The sequence below is a fragment of the Dysidea avara genome, chromosome 2, assembly GCF_963678975.1.
Source record: "Dysidea avara chromosome 2, odDysAvar1.4, whole genome shotgun sequence".
Lineage (NCBI taxonomy): Eukaryota > Metazoa > Porifera > Demospongiae > Dictyoceratida > Dysideidae > Dysidea > Dysidea avara.
Genome location: NC_089273.1, coordinates 21,882,729 through 21,898,450, shown reverse-complemented (window position 1 = coordinate 21,898,450; position 15,722 = coordinate 21,882,729). Strand labels below are relative to the sequence as shown.

General features: G+C 36.8%; 1 protein-coding gene and 1 long non-coding RNA gene across 9 annotated transcripts in view; one reads left to right on the top strand and one right to left on the bottom strand.

Moving 5' to 3' along the window:
* The window catches only part of LOC136246844 (zona pellucida sperm-binding protein 3 receptor-like), a 69,731-nt gene that overhangs the window by 34,150 nt on the left and 19,859 nt on the right, over positions 1 to 15,722 (top strand). For 7 of the 8 annotated variants that reach the window (XM_066038437.1, XM_066038438.1, XM_066038442.1 and 4 more), the window contains 5 exons: positions 300 to 464; positions 638 to 817; positions 1,169 to 1,345; positions 3,559 to 3,741; positions 4,577 to 5,063. In XM_066038437.1, coding sequence (XP_065894509.1) covers positions 300 to 464; positions 638 to 817; positions 1,169 to 1,345; positions 3,559 to 3,741; positions 4,577 to 4,746 — 875 coding nt within the window. In that variant the 3' untranslated portion in view covers positions 4,747 to 5,063. Of the gene's footprint in view, positions 1 to 299; positions 465 to 637; positions 818 to 1,168; positions 1,346 to 3,558; positions 3,742 to 4,576; positions 5,064 to 15,722 lie in introns of those variants that run through there. The other variant, XM_066038440.1, reaches the window with a different exon arrangement.
* LOC136246858 (uncharacterized) lies at positions 480 to 2,426 on the bottom strand. Its single transcript, XR_010696877.1, has 2 exons — positions 1,906 to 2,426; positions 480 to 765 (listed from the first exon to the last, which is right to left on the bottom strand). It is a non-coding gene; the product is annotated as an uncharacterized lncRNA (long non-coding RNA).

Sequence of the window (15,722 nt, the reverse complement as noted above, 5' to 3'; positions counted from 1 at the left end):
TAATAAAGTACCATTTTGTCCTATGTAGAGATTCATTGCCACGTGAATAAAACTGAAGCACTTACCAAATCTTGCATCTAATGCTGTACATCTGTATATAGCCAGTTTTTGATTTATTTGTACATTAGGGTGAGGTCATTACAACATTATGTAATTCTTAGTGAGTTCAGATAGTCCTTGATATACTATTGATAAGAAACCATAGCTCCGCATTTTTAATTTAATTGCTAATCTGACCATCTATCTATAGTATTAGTTACATATAGTAGTCAATGTGTGTGTGTGTTTTGTCATTACAGATTGCCCACCATTTAAACTTCGCAATGGCAACTTTCGTAGACTAGAAACTAATAAATTACTGTATGTCTCAAGTCTGAAGTGCAACAAAGGATATCAATTGAATGGAAGAGCAGTCAACTATTGTGAGCATGGAAAATGGAGGTTTCCACTTCAAACGTGTACTAGTGAGTTACCAAACATGATATTACAAACAATATTTTACATTATGCCATTGCTTTTTAATACATACATACATACATACATATATTCTACCATTCTAAGAGCACATTATAAACTATGTACAGACTTGATCAGTTTATCTGGTAAAGTGAGTTAACTGGTTTACTTCCTCATGTAGTTAAGCAGTGTCCGATCCCTGAAGACATTCCTATTGGGTCTGTACGGCATAATAATCCACCAATACATGGCTCCCTAGCAGTTTACAGTTGCCCTACTGGTTATCAAGTGTCAGGTTTCCAGAAACGGCTATGTAGTGATGGCAAATGGGAAGGATTTCCACCAAAGTGTGTAAGCATCAGTAAGTTAGTACATGTATGACTGCAAGCAGTATAACAAATACATATCATATGCCAGTACAGAGACTTTCATGACATCTATAGTGCAGTCTAACTACATGATTGATTGATTGATTGTTTATTACCTCTAAACAGTCAGACAAAGCCGTTCCTTCCTGCCAGAGAGGCACACATACATACAACAACATAAAGTACAACAAACATACATAGAGATAATACATATGTAACTTAAGTCTCCTGTGCATTGATCATTCAGTTCAAAGATCAAATGCATCGATATAATGTTGTTAATATGAATACTGTGTGCACAATGGTTGCAATTAGTGCATTTTTCTCTGTCTTTGTCTAATTAGAAAAACGCTGCCCACAATATGAATTTCTACCATGTGGAACAACATCCAACTCTGGTGGTACTAAAGCCGGTGCTACAGTTACATATACACCTCTCCCTAATTTTATGCTGTTGGGACCTTCTGTAATAACATGTCAACCAAATGGAACCTGGTCATCACCTATGCCAAAATGTCGCAGTAAGTTGATATAAGCTGGTAGTAGCTAAATTTATGTAATAGTTGTATCATGTACCCGAGTGATTTGCCTGATATGTACACCCAAGCTCGAGGGCCGTTATGTACACCCAAGCTTGAGGGCCGTTAGGCCCGAGAGCGTGGGTGTACATATCAGGCAAATCACGAGGGCACGTGATACAACTGATATGTACCATGTAGGCTAATAGCCTACTGTGGTGGGCGACTAATCACCCAAGCCAACACGAGGCAACCCGCTGGATTTATTATATAGAGAGTCTTGTAAAATTCGATTATGGGTCAGCAGCAAGTAACGTTGCAGTTACGTTTGTTAACATAAACGGAAAAATCCTATGAATATCACGGAAATACTCAATTTTGTGATTTAACAAGTGTTTCAAAGTTGCTACATCGTTTAACCACTGTTTACAATGTTTTCTAAACATCCAGAGGGGTAAGCTTCGCTGTAGAGTGGTTACCTCGTGATATACGAAAAGTGGGCGTGGTACGTAATCAAACACGCGGACACGCGATTGTAAATTAACCATGGCACTAGTTCTCACCTTAAACTTCCGTCTGTCAACTCATAGGGTGGTAAGGGTGTCGAATCGCCTTCGTATGAGTGCTGTAGAATGCAAAATCGGGTTCATGGTTTTCATCACGTGAGTAATAATAAACTCCCACAATCGAATACTGCCAGGATTCTTATGAAAACAACGTTACCTCATCAAATATATCAAGGCCATGGTACATTTAAATGTATCATAGCCAGCCATGGTTTATTTTTAATGTACCATAGCCAGCCATGGTTTAACTTAAATGTACCATGGCCAGCCAGGGTTTATAATAGTCTGGCGCTGCCCGCCCCTTCGCATAAAGTAAGGGTCTGGTGAAATACAGATACTAAATCATTTCTAGCGCCCAGATTCGGCGCTAGCCAATTAGTGCATGCCAATGACGTTCACACAGAAATCGCCTTGGCAACACAATGCTTTTGTTCGAATTGAAGTGCAATTATCTGACGTAACAAGCATTACGTGTGCTGTCTAATTGAATTCCTTTTGAAATGATTAGGTATTTGTATTTCACCAGACCCTTACTTTTTGCGAAGGGGCGGGCGGCGCCAGACTAGGTTTATAAGATATGTACCCTGGAATTTGGCTTTGAAGTTAGGTGGTTTCATGGTACATAAGGGGATATCCTATATTTATTGTCTATTTCTAATACAAGTTTTCTATTGAACCAATATTGAAGACATAGCCAATAATTAAAAAATCTAACTAGTCATTATTTTGAGATAATATACTAATAGTATATACCAGTATAGTATGAACACTGTGGCTAAATTAGATTTCTCATATGCTTTCCAATATTGTAATCCTTTTATTTTTAGCTACCTATATGACCAATCACAAAAGTGTTTACTAATCCAAATTAGTCAGTGCAATAGCATAAAAAATAGACCACCAAAAAGATGATACAAAAATCTCTAAGAAACAGACAAAACCTAACTGATTTGGGGATTCAAACTCATGCCATGCAATTCATACTAGTCAAGGAATTCACCACTTTTCACAGGCACTTATGATTTTAGAGTGCTTTTTTAACAGTACTTTTATAATATTATTTTTCACAGTACTTATAACTGCTCCAGTGTTGTGTTTCACTGCATGGGCAAGACCATGAATACGACAGTCGAAGGATTTATGTGTGTGTGCATGCGGGCGTGTTTAAAGTCCATTGTTGATGTGTACAATATGCTGAATGATGCTAAACTTTTCCTTATGGTATATGTATGTTATTAATACGTAGAGCTGTACCGATACTGATATTATATCAATGGATGAGTATTGGCATTGGTCAATTGCAGGTCTATAAAAAATATGGATATTTTACATGTTTCTAACTCCCTGTATTCACAGGCTTTTAAGCTTTCCCACAGGAATAACATTCACAGAATTTCACTTTATATACAAGTACTGAAAGTCAGTGCAGGAAAATTTTCTTGGTGGTAGCCTGTAGGAAGTTGTACCATGTCTCACATGAGAAGGTGTTGGTATCCAAAGCCTCATTGGAACATCACCTGTTATTTGAAACATACAGACAGTTGGCATTTGCTTCCACAGGTACCCATTAACACTACTAGATAACCTGCTTCTACAGTTTACACACACATAAATACACACATATGCAATTTATTTGCTGATATTTTATAGGATTGTGCCCTATGGATTTTAATCTGGAGAATGGAGATTATGAACTGATAATGGATGACATGAAAGTTGAATATGATATGAAATTGACCTGCGATAAAGGATTTATAATGAAAGGACTTGAAAAGTTTACCTGTACAGAACTTGGTGTATGGGACAGAATCCCTAGTCAAACTAAATGTGTCAGTAAGTGCTCCAACTTGTTTGTATAGTAGCATGACATATCATACAGTAAGGTAGTACTACATATTAGGGATCATGAAGGTCTGGCCAAAATATCACTCTAAAACCAGCTTCACTATACCTTCATGGTGGTTTGGTTAAGTATAATGTTTTAACCAAGCCTAAAAGTGCCTTCAGTACAATCTGAAATGTTTCTAATAGGTTGCTACAAATACTGACTAACTGCTTGACTGATGCCTTACTCGATAACGGCTAAGGCTATGGACATGCTTTTTTCACTGTTCGACATTGCTTCAGCCCGACAGTTACCTTTTGACATACCACATTACATACATTGCATACTTCATGGACTTACCTGTGCCCTCCTTTGTGTTCCATATACATAATATATCTTTGCAAATTTGTTGTAGTGCCACATGATGGCATCTCTATAACTATATTCATATATAGTGGAATCATCTGAGCTTTCACTGTGACTGTATTGATTGCAGAGGTTCTTCTTGTGGTGTTCTTCATTTGAATGCTGTGTAACAGGCTATACGTAACTAAAAACGAAGTGTAATGGCCACTTCACAATTCACTATTTCAGTATTTGATAGTTGGGGCGCGCACTCAGGCTACAACAATATGCCTAGCACCATTCTTTCTTCTAATACAGTATGTACAAATAAGAGAGGTTGCCTATACCTGAAGATATATGCTAGTATACATTTAATCCCTACCCTCAATTTTCCCTAATCGTACTTAAAATTTCTAATTTTTACTTGTACTTGTAATTGGTACAGCATCAAAATATATTATTGTGTCTAAGTTTATGTTTAATATTTGTTTTGTTTAGAAGTATGCAAATGTTTGGATGTTAACAATGGAGATGCAACTTGCCAAAAAATACGTGATTTCTTATTTGCCTATGTCACATGCAAACGAGGCTATAAACTTCAAGGTAGTAGCCCTGCAATATGCGAAAATGGAGCATATATTTTAACACCAAAGTGTGTCCGCAAGTAACTCACTCATTTACATTTACAATGGACAACTATATTTGCATTAATGTTTTTATTTTCACATTTCACATCATGACACATGCACACACAACTAAAGTATCGGTTTGATATTTATTTTTTGTATGGTTCTTCCCCTTTTTATAATTAATCTTGTGATATTATTCAGTCATATGTGTGTTTTAACTAGTAGTCACCCATATGTACAAAACATGACAATGTATAACAACTGATATGTTCTATACTTCTTTTACCACTTGTATACATGTATATTGTGACATTGTACATAATGATCAATTTTATCCAATTATTTTAACTGTGTGATATTATAGTGTACTATCCAGGCACAGTTAACATACTATAATATTTTACTATGCATGTACATATACTAAGAGGTAAGAGTTAAATAATATTATTTATGAACTCTGGATAGCAGAAATGTGTCTTATTCAGTAATGTAACACAACATGGGTAATTTAAAGCATGTCAGAATAGTGGCTGAATATACAGCAGTAAAAGACATGAACACCAAATATGTATCATAGTGCTGATAGCCAGATTTGCAAAAAGGGGTTTTCCACATACATCCAATTTACCAATTTTGACGACTCATAACTTCAGATTGCTTGGAAAAACGATTGAATTGAAATTTGGGTAGTAGTGAGCACCAACATAGCTTAGTAGGTGAAAACTTTTCCAGGTTATTCTATATAATATAATGTTTGTGTTTTTGAGCAATGAGTTATGGTCTTCCAAGTTCATAGAATTGGATGTGTGTGGAAGATCCCTTTTTGCAAATTTGGTCATGTTTGCACCATATACTATTTTCAAATTCAGTATGACAGCAGGTAATGAATTCGAATTTGAAACTGCCAGTACCAGTCTATGCAATAGCTTACAATTATAAGCAGTAGCTACTGTACAATTTGGCACAAACATTTAGAAGCTCCTATATAGACTTCTGGATCCAGTCCATGGTGCATAATATTAATAATGCAGCTTACAAGTAGTCGTGCTGTACAGCACATCGATCAGCTGCCATTGGAAGAAACACATCCACAAAATCACAAGTCACTGATACTTACGACTATACAATGATTATTGATATCTATACATGATATGTCAAGAATTTTTCACCAAATTGCTTCATATACACTAATCTGTAATACAGCTGTAGCTGCATTACATGTACACTTGCATGTATGTGACTGAATTTGACAAAATGGTAGGTAGAATGCAGTACAGTTATAATGAGATTATGAGAAGCACATGCCTGTATGCCACATTTTGCAATTGGATGAAGTTTCCATCAGATTGATTTCTTTGTTGTTGTTCTTGTTTTCCCTATTGATGCACCACCCTGGGGAAGCATGTGCCTATATATCACACCCACTTTAATAAATTCGAAGTACAATTATGTCTTCAGGTCTTAAGTTTTGTTAGTACTGGACATTAATATAGGTCAATAGCTATGGTTAGTTAAAGTCAAGAAATTGTATGTGTGTGATGGAAGCCTGATTTGCTAAATTTGGGTTTTGCAAATACCAGTCTTATTACCTTCTAATCAATAGACCCCATAACTTCATATTGAAAGTACTTATCAGATTGAAACTTTCAATGCAACAAAACATAACCATAGTGTTATCAATTTCACACAGTGAACATGCATGCCAAATTGTGAAAGTAATTAAGAAAGTGCAGTACAACTTGTTGGACATGCCTACATCAGCAGATGATCTGTGTTGAGCTATGCAGACAGCGTGGGCATCTATAACGATCTTGTACCAGTAAACAGTCACTATTAGTACCTCATGTCGTTGTCACCTCTGTGTCTATATATCCATATTTTAACAATGACATACATGCCAGAGTGCTCATAATTACATTGTTGCTGCTCATGAGTTATATGAATATTTCTGTGGATAATAATTGTTTTGAGTAGTGGCCTGCCTATATAGGTATTTTGAGATGCAAGAATTTATAGTATTGCACAAGTATTCCACCTCAAGCACCTATTATGCTCATAATTATGTCAACATAATCAGCGGATCCATAGTTATGATTTCCGTCAATGATGAGTTCAGTATAGCTAAAGAAAATTCATGAAATTAATTTTGTCTATATACACACCATCATCAGATCCAATGACAGATATGAGTCAAGTAATGTTGCATCTTATGGGGTACAGTAATGCCTGCAACTATAGTAGCTGCTACACTGACTATGAACAGCAGTCAAAATGATTATTGAATTACTGATTATTGTTTTTAATTAGTTAGTTGACATGATGTTTAGGAAACTAAGTGAAGTAGTTACATGTTAGTCTACCAAATCAATGATTGGACTGATCCATGAAGACCAGAAACTAAGTGAAGTAGTTACATGTTAGTCTACCAAATCAATGATTGGACTGATCCATGAAGACCATGATGTTGATGGTACCACCACATACACAACATTGAAGGGTTTCTAGAGTAGTAATTTGCAACTTTTCTTTCCCACCCCCACACAAAAGAAAGAAAAGGATCTGGCTACGCGAGACTAATTCCTCACCCAGTAGGGAAGTACAAACCCCCACATACCCCCGACAAATCCCCCAGTAGCGAAACCCGAGGTTAGTGGGGTTATGTACATCACTAGCATATGTACGTGACCTGTCACAGAGTAGCCATTCCAGTTGCAAGTTACTTCAAGCCAGTTTTAGTGGTACATATAGTAAGTCAGATCCATGAAAAGCTGCATTGGTGTGATTCTTAGACAATTACAAATCTCCCACCACCTTGGGGAAACTTAGCAGTCCATTCCCCCACCAACCACGACCTTCTCCTACCCTCAGCCTGTACCTGTGGTAGTCAGGCATTACATTGATAGGTATATAAATTCACAGGTGCTGGCTGATGTATGTGTGGGTTTTTTTCCAATTCACTAGAGCTTTTGCATACCACAGTTGGTGTGCGTGTTTGGTGCTTTATATAAAAATATGGATACTGCTATGTATTGTGGTGATATAAGTTGCATCTCCGTACAGGACTGCATTCATAAGTTATGACCATTTAATCACATGCCTGTAGTCTATTTGCTGTACTGTTACTGTACAAATCGATCTTTCTGTTGTTATTTGTAGCACTATAACTTCAAAAGTTCTTGGCTTCTAGAGCTGAGACTTTGCTTGACCATGCTCTAAATAAAGAAAATATAATAAAGTAGAATTCAAAAAATGCGCTAACATGTGGGCTTCGTGCAGATCCAATCACATTATGTCAAGAACGAAAAGAAAGTTACACACTTCAGGGATCAAACCCAAGCCCGCCTCAACCTGTAATATAATCTGTCACCTTAATCAAAATTCAATCTCAAGGGTTAATTTCAATGTTAAAACTATAAATACACTGTAAGGGGAAAAAAATACACTGTAAGGGTATACTACTATCCAATATGAACTACAATTCAATCTATTAGTAGGCATTCCAGTATCTGAGATTTTTTAATTAAAAAATTCTCCGTATATTCCCCAATAGAACCCTGGCACAAAATAACAACTCGTGTTTAAACTTGGGATTGCTCCGTTATCCGAGCTCCGATGAGGATGAAAATCGCTGTGGGGTTTTTCCACACGCTGATCATCATGAAAATCGTAGTTTTATCGTGCGCGTTACATATAAGTAAGTTTTGTGTTGTTTTGTAATCTTTTCAAGCCTTGTAATGTATGTAGAATACTTTAAAACTAAAAAAAACGTACTGTCAGGTGGAAGGTAGTCACTGGTGCTTACTTTAAAGTGCGTAGTTACTTCGTTCTGGTTAGCGATTTTCAGCTCCAGAGCAATCATGTTTTCAGATGGCTGTGTCATCAGCTCAAAAATGCAAACCACTTCAAAGTCAGCATAAAAACAATGCCATAATTGAAACCACAACTCCACCTTAGGTATTGTTGCATCATTGTGACACCTCCACTTTAGTTGTTTACCTTTGTAAGTTGTTAACTTGATGTTTCTGCTTACTTGACATAGCCTATGGGTATACACCATTGTATTGAGGAGTGTGTAGTAGGTGAAACATATTTGCTTACCACAAAGCATATACAAAGATCACTGAGATCTGATACGATCTGAAGTTACTCTCATTACATGTACAAACTTGCAGCTAGAAGCAACAAGATAGTCCAGATTGCTAGATGGCTTCCTGATTTAATTGTGCCTGTATGGAGAGCCCCGGAGAAAAAATGTACCTTTTTTCAGTTTTTAAGCTAATTCCAACCTATATATTTCTGAGATCGGCAATCAATACTCTATCTATTGAGCATATAAAAGCCCATTTTTCCAAAATTAAAAATCGGGCTGGAATGCCTATTATTAGCTAGGAAAAATATTTTTTGAATCACATAACTTGTCTATTTGAATTTGATGGTTCCTTTTTCTTGCAGGGTCCACGCTAATCATGCACTGACTACATTCAGCAATAGTCATGGCACGATATAGCCAATTATAGCTTATTACGATTATAGCTGCATTCAAGGCCAAGACCATGCACTATTAAGTTACAAATGTAACTACAGTAGCTATCTGGGATGCCAGTGGCGTAGCTACCATTGAGGCAACCGAGGCTAAAAATGCTCAACAACAGGCTGAGCAGGCCTTTTTCCTGGCTACGCCACTGGATGCATCAGTAGGATAGTCACTTGGAGAACACCTTACTGGTGTACAGTAGTAATAACAATAACAGGTCTCAGTACAGGTGCCCACGTACGAGCAATCTGAAGGTACAGAGAAATGTCTGACTGAATCTGTGGGACCATGCTCAGTAGCTAGCTAGTATAAGTATCTTCCAATTGTAGCTAGATCTTCATCAGTATAAACTTTGTGTGTTTTTGATTTCTTTAGCAAGCCGGATATTTGGCAAATTTAAATTTGATGGTTTCAGTGAAAATTCATCAACCACCAAATTTAATTCCCTGTGCTTATATGGTAGCTAAATTTTCCTACAGCTTTATTGAGAAACTATGTATCAAGGTACATATGAAACAAACATAAAGATGAGGCTAAAGTAAAAACCAACTTGTGTAATGAACACAATTAATGAACTAATGTGATTAAATAGTAACAATATTATGCATAGCAATAGTCTTCACTTGTGACACTAATAAAACAGTCAAAGTAGCTAAGTCAATAATTATTCTTCTTTTAGTTCGCGTCCTCCACATGCATAATATATGATAAAAATCTAGCAAGACATCTATATACACAAGGGTCATAAGTGTGGTGTCAGCTTTATACTAAGTTTCAATGTTACAAGTTCTTGTTAAAATGTACATACCAAGAAAATTACAGTTATAGCAATGAACACAGAAAAGTGGAGAAATGAGTGATGTATGAAAGTGAAGTAATATGTAGTTGAAAGGTGACTGCTGTATCAAAAAGTTAAAAAGAAAAGCTTCAGGGCTATGGCTTGTAAGGAACAAATGATAGTTAACTAAATACAGTGAAACCTCAATTAGTCGCCACCTCATTAATAAGGCCACCTTGTTATAATGGCCAGGTCCAGAAAGTCCAGATGTATCTTCCATACTATTCCATTGATTTAATTTTTGTTAATAGGGCCACCTCATTATTAAAGCCAGTGGCCACATACTGCAGGACCAAACTGGTAAAACTAACACAATATTCCCTTAATAAAGGGGCCAGCTAAACAGACAGTTAATGTATCACTACAAAAGTTGCTGCTCCTGAGTACCTGCCAAAAGCTATGCCAGTAGTTTAGCAATTTGCTTCTTGCTTTTGGCAGCCATTATGCCTCAGGTCATGAATAATCCTACAGTATCTGTGCATTATGATGAAACCTGTAGTATACGTATATAGCTGTTACATCAACTATAGCCAGGTGTTGATTTGTTGAAAACCTTGAAATAAGGCCACTTTATTTATGGCCAGATTAATGTGGTTAATAGGGCTACTTAATGTAGGTCCAAAAGGTGGTCCTATTGACGAGGTTTCACTGTATAAGTGTGAAAAGGGTGTGGCATTTGTAAATTACTAGTGTGGATAATGGTGTGGGCTTAGAAATAGTTTCAATGGCATCATTGTCAATAAATCTGTAGCAATAACTTGTAGACTGATTATTATAGCTATGTATGTAAAAGACTTGATTCAAAATTTATTTATGCAAGGGATTCTTCTTCAGAAGTGTGTAGGTTTTCGTACACTGTTTTAAATGAAAAAATCAGCCTAAAGTGAATATTATAATATACCTCAAGTTCAATGGATTTTCTATGGAACAAAATCAAGATGGGATCATACAGCAGAACAAAGTGTATGTTTGGAGTTTAAGGCTTTTGTGTACATGACTTATGCCTATGTTGGACCATTGATAAATCCACAAACAAATTCATACACCTGCCACATAATCAAACTCATAATTTTATCCTTATTGTAGTATTTGGCTAATTAATTAGCACTTGTCACAAAAACCTCTCACACGCGCGCGCACACACACACACACACACACTCTTCTGCTTGTCTGGAGATCATCATCTCTGCTCCAACCAGGTGCATACTCACTCAGCCAGAGGATGCTGAATAACCCATTTACAGGTTAGGTTAGGAGAGAGACCTAACCTAGCTAGAGGGTGGTGAATGACCTATTCTGCAATTTAGGCCAGGTGAGAGGACCCCCAGGAGGGTGGATAGGCCATAGACAATTTCAGGGACCCAAGTCAGAGACTTAATCCACCTCATGCAAAGGATGGTGTATGCACAATGTAAAGCTCTATTATTGTCTTGCAAGGCCAATGCAAGGGGAGCCCCCTGATCTTGCGTACCTGGTCTCCACCACACCACAGAGTCAAGGGTGCTGCCATTATCAACAATGATATATTACCATGTCCACCACAAAGAGGCTGGCAGGGTGGACACATGCATGGACACACAAATTTTGCATGCATTTTGCATATATAAATATATATATATATATATATATATATAGTGTGTGTAAAACCTCAATATTTTATACCCTGAAATGTAAATCCCTTGATAATCATAGCACATATTGATGGTTTCATAGTCTTACCCATTTGTATATATCACGAAAAGAACATACCTCTTTTTTTATTACTATCCTGGAACAGATGGGACTTAATTTCAAATGGAAGCATGTACATCACAAGATTCACAACTAACCACTGTTATTCAGACTATGTCATTTACATAGATGAACTACAGTGGAGACTATTGTAGTTTTATTCACTTATTTTGCACATAGTTTATGAACACTGAAACCTTTTTAGTTTGATTAACTTGCTGTCTATATCCCATAACTGGCCGTAACTGAGAAATGCATGCTAAATATGGTAAAGTAAATAGATTTTGTGCTGTGGGTAGAGGGGAAGTGACTTTAAAACATTCATGCTCATTTTCTTGCTTTCTTTTAATCTACCTTCACCTAGCAACCAATTGGTAGTTATCATAAGTTGAATAAACAAGTCACCTAACAGGTACTGTGTCCAACTCAAACTTAATTTTTGTCAATAGACTACAAACTAGGTAAATGCATGTGTACCATCGTAGGGAAAGCCTTAGGTGTTGCTTGCTTGTACAGATTGACTAGTCATCAATCATGTAAAGAACAACATTATTAATATCACATGTGTGTTAGATTAATAATCTATGATACGTAGAAGGAATTGAAGTAATAAAAAGATCAACTTTTATATTGACAAACTTGTTATACCAACACACAGCAGCATCATATAACTGTACAAATGTTACACAAAGCTGCCAGTTATCATTTTTGATAGGCCAAAATAAAAAGTATAAGTGAAACTTGTAGTACTTCATGGTTACTGTAGGTGGCTAAACATAGTAACATGGCTTGGTTAGCACTTAGGTGGCTTTTTTGGTATAATGTTTTGCCTACACTACCTTCATCCCTTCTCCTTTGACAAACAAGCAAAATCATAACAACACTACTGTTCTCATATGGTGGGGCTCGCTAAGGCTAATTGTTATGCAACAATTTCTTCACTTCTAATACATATTTGTATATGCACAGCTATGATCTAGAATAAAAATAGACAAAATGCAGGATTTGCATTTTGTAGTTATCACAATATGTACGTACATATTGTGATGATGTGTAGAAAACTGTTCTAAGTCTAGTACTATCCCAGTGGATAGATTGATTTCTTGTATATAAAACATGTTAATGTTTGAAATGTTTGCAACTGTCATATATACCCACAAGATGATTCATGAACATCATCACAGTACGTATGTTAATCCTGGCAACTGTGCTTTGTTGACAGTTTCACATCAGATTTAGCTCCATAAAATATCCCTTGTTTTGTAGAATAAAAAGTACCATGTGCATGTAATACATACACTGTATATGGTGACTATAGTTTTAAAAAGAAGGTTGTTATACTTGTTAACATATCCTACACATGTATAGAGAATTGTAATTAATTATTATTTAAATTTTTATACTCTTCTTGAGCTACTATTTTTGTGTGGTAGGTATGTATCAGTAGAAAGAAAGTTGGTTCGTACAGCGAAAAACTCTTTATAATACTGCACCAAACTATAAATAATTAATTTGATCTGACCACAGTTTGCTGTACCAATAAGAATTATAGTTTGTGTAAGTATGTGTGATAACTTCCTTAATACTAGACTGCTGAGAAATGGATTTTTCTCCTATGGGGTTTGAGAGTTCTAATATTTGAAAAACCTCTAAATAGTCAACAGTCATACCTACGTAAATGATTCATACTTGAGTGTTGGATTACCACCAGACAATTGTGTTTTAACTTAACACTGACAAAGGAGCTTGTCACATCATACTCGGGCTTGGCTACTTGCTATTCTTGGTTTATGAAAGTATCCAACATGCTTATTTCATATGTATTTAGACCCTTTTGGTGGTGAATTTGGTGGATTTTGGAGGTGTCTAAGTTACTTAGACCCTTTTCATGTTTACTTAGGCTCTATTTAGGCTGTTTTGGGTGGGTAATAAATCTCATATACTCCACCTTGTTTTCTAATATACTCCACGCCTTTAAGCACAATATGACATATGCTCAAAATCGGATTTGTCCAATCGCTATGCGTTGTTCACGTGCAGTGATTTAACGAGCGCAATTATTTAGTCACGTGAGGACGCATAGTTGCCATGGCGTTAGTATTATCGTAAGAAAACCAGCCGCTTTTGCCGAGCCTACAGCAGAAACAGCCATGGATGAGGTAAGTGATCTGAGTGTAATGTGAAATAGAGTCTAAAGCAGTTATACGGGCACAATGTGGAGTCTATGAAATTTATAAACCCTCAGGCCCTTAGTAGCGCCCTCGCTTCGCTCGTGCGCTACAGCCCGGGCCTTCGGGTTTATAAATTCCATAGACTCCACATTGTGCCCGTATAAATAATAGTTAGACTTCAGACCACAGGGGTCTAAGTAATTTAGTAACCCGATGGCCCTGTGTCGTGGCGCCTGAGCGAAGCGAAGGCGCTACTACAGGGCCTGAGGGTTACTAAATTACTTAGACCCCTGTGGTCTGAAGTCTAAGTTGTTTAGACCCTTTATGTAGTTGTTGTACCTTAACATTGTTGACAGCTGCTTGTAACAGAGAAATGTAGCGTTCATTAGTAGAAACAAGCCATTATTCTGTTGTTACGGGTTTAAAATTAATTTTCAGGTGGCGATGCGTTGCCAACGCTACCAGTCCGGGTGCGCGTAATAAACATGAAAAGGGTCTAAGTAAACATGAAAGGGTCTAAGTAAACATGAAAAGGGTCTAAGTAACTTAGACACCTCCAAAATTCACCAAATTCACCACCAAAAGGGTCTAACTATTATTTAGACCCTTTCATGTTTACTTAGACCCTTTTCATGTTTATTACGCGCACCCGGACTGGTAGCGTTGGCAACGCATCGCCACCTGAAAATTTATTTTAAACGGTAACGGGTGGAGTAATGGCTTGTTTCTACTAATGAACGCTACATTTCTCTGTTACAAGCAGCTGTCAACAATGTTAAGGTACAACAACTACATAAAGGGTCTAAATAACTTAGACTTCAGACCACAGGGGTCTAAGTAATTTAGTAACCCTCAGGCCCTGTAGTAGCGCCTTCGCTTCGCTCAGGCGCCACGACACAGGGCCATCGGGTTACTAAATTACTTAGACCCCTGTGGTCTGAAGTCTAACTATTATGTAATTACTTTTTAGCTATGTAGCTAGGATAAGCAGTGGGTCCTGAGTATGATCTTTAAAATGTGAATCAATAACTATAACAGTTGCTAAGTTATGATGCTATGAATACAGATATACAGCTATAATTATCATCTACTGTTCCCATGGCAAAGTATCATGAAAAGAACTCCCTGGTACTATTTGTTTTTAGATTAGAGTCAGTCATTCTAATCACATACTTACACTGTATGGTAATAAGTTTTATGCACAGTAGCACACACATACCAGGGGCGTAGCCAGGATTTTTTGAAGGGGGGTTCCAGCACCAGCATTGAGTTACTAGAAGCAGGGGTCTGGGGGCACAGCCCCCAGCCGCTGAGAGACTTTCAATATTTTAATAAATCAGAACTCAGCAAATTGCTATATTTTATGCAAAAAGTACATTAATTATGACGCATTAAGTGCCCCTGGGATGAAGGTAGTACTAGATAAAGTCACCTAGTGGAAACAGACAGCATAGCACATAGAGACACATATAGTAATCTGAAGTGATGGTTATATCTCACTGTGGTATAGGAGCCATGAATCCATTGATACAAATGACAACCAAAACAATATAACTATACAAATATGCATAGCATGAATTTACTGTATTTTGCATAACACAAGTGATAAATTACTGGAGCTCTATATCTTTAAACACTGCACACCAAAGCTATAGCAGAATAAGGTCATGCTAAGTTTTGCATTAATGTTGGAATGTCTGATAAATTTCATATGGACATGGATATTTACATGCATGTTCTA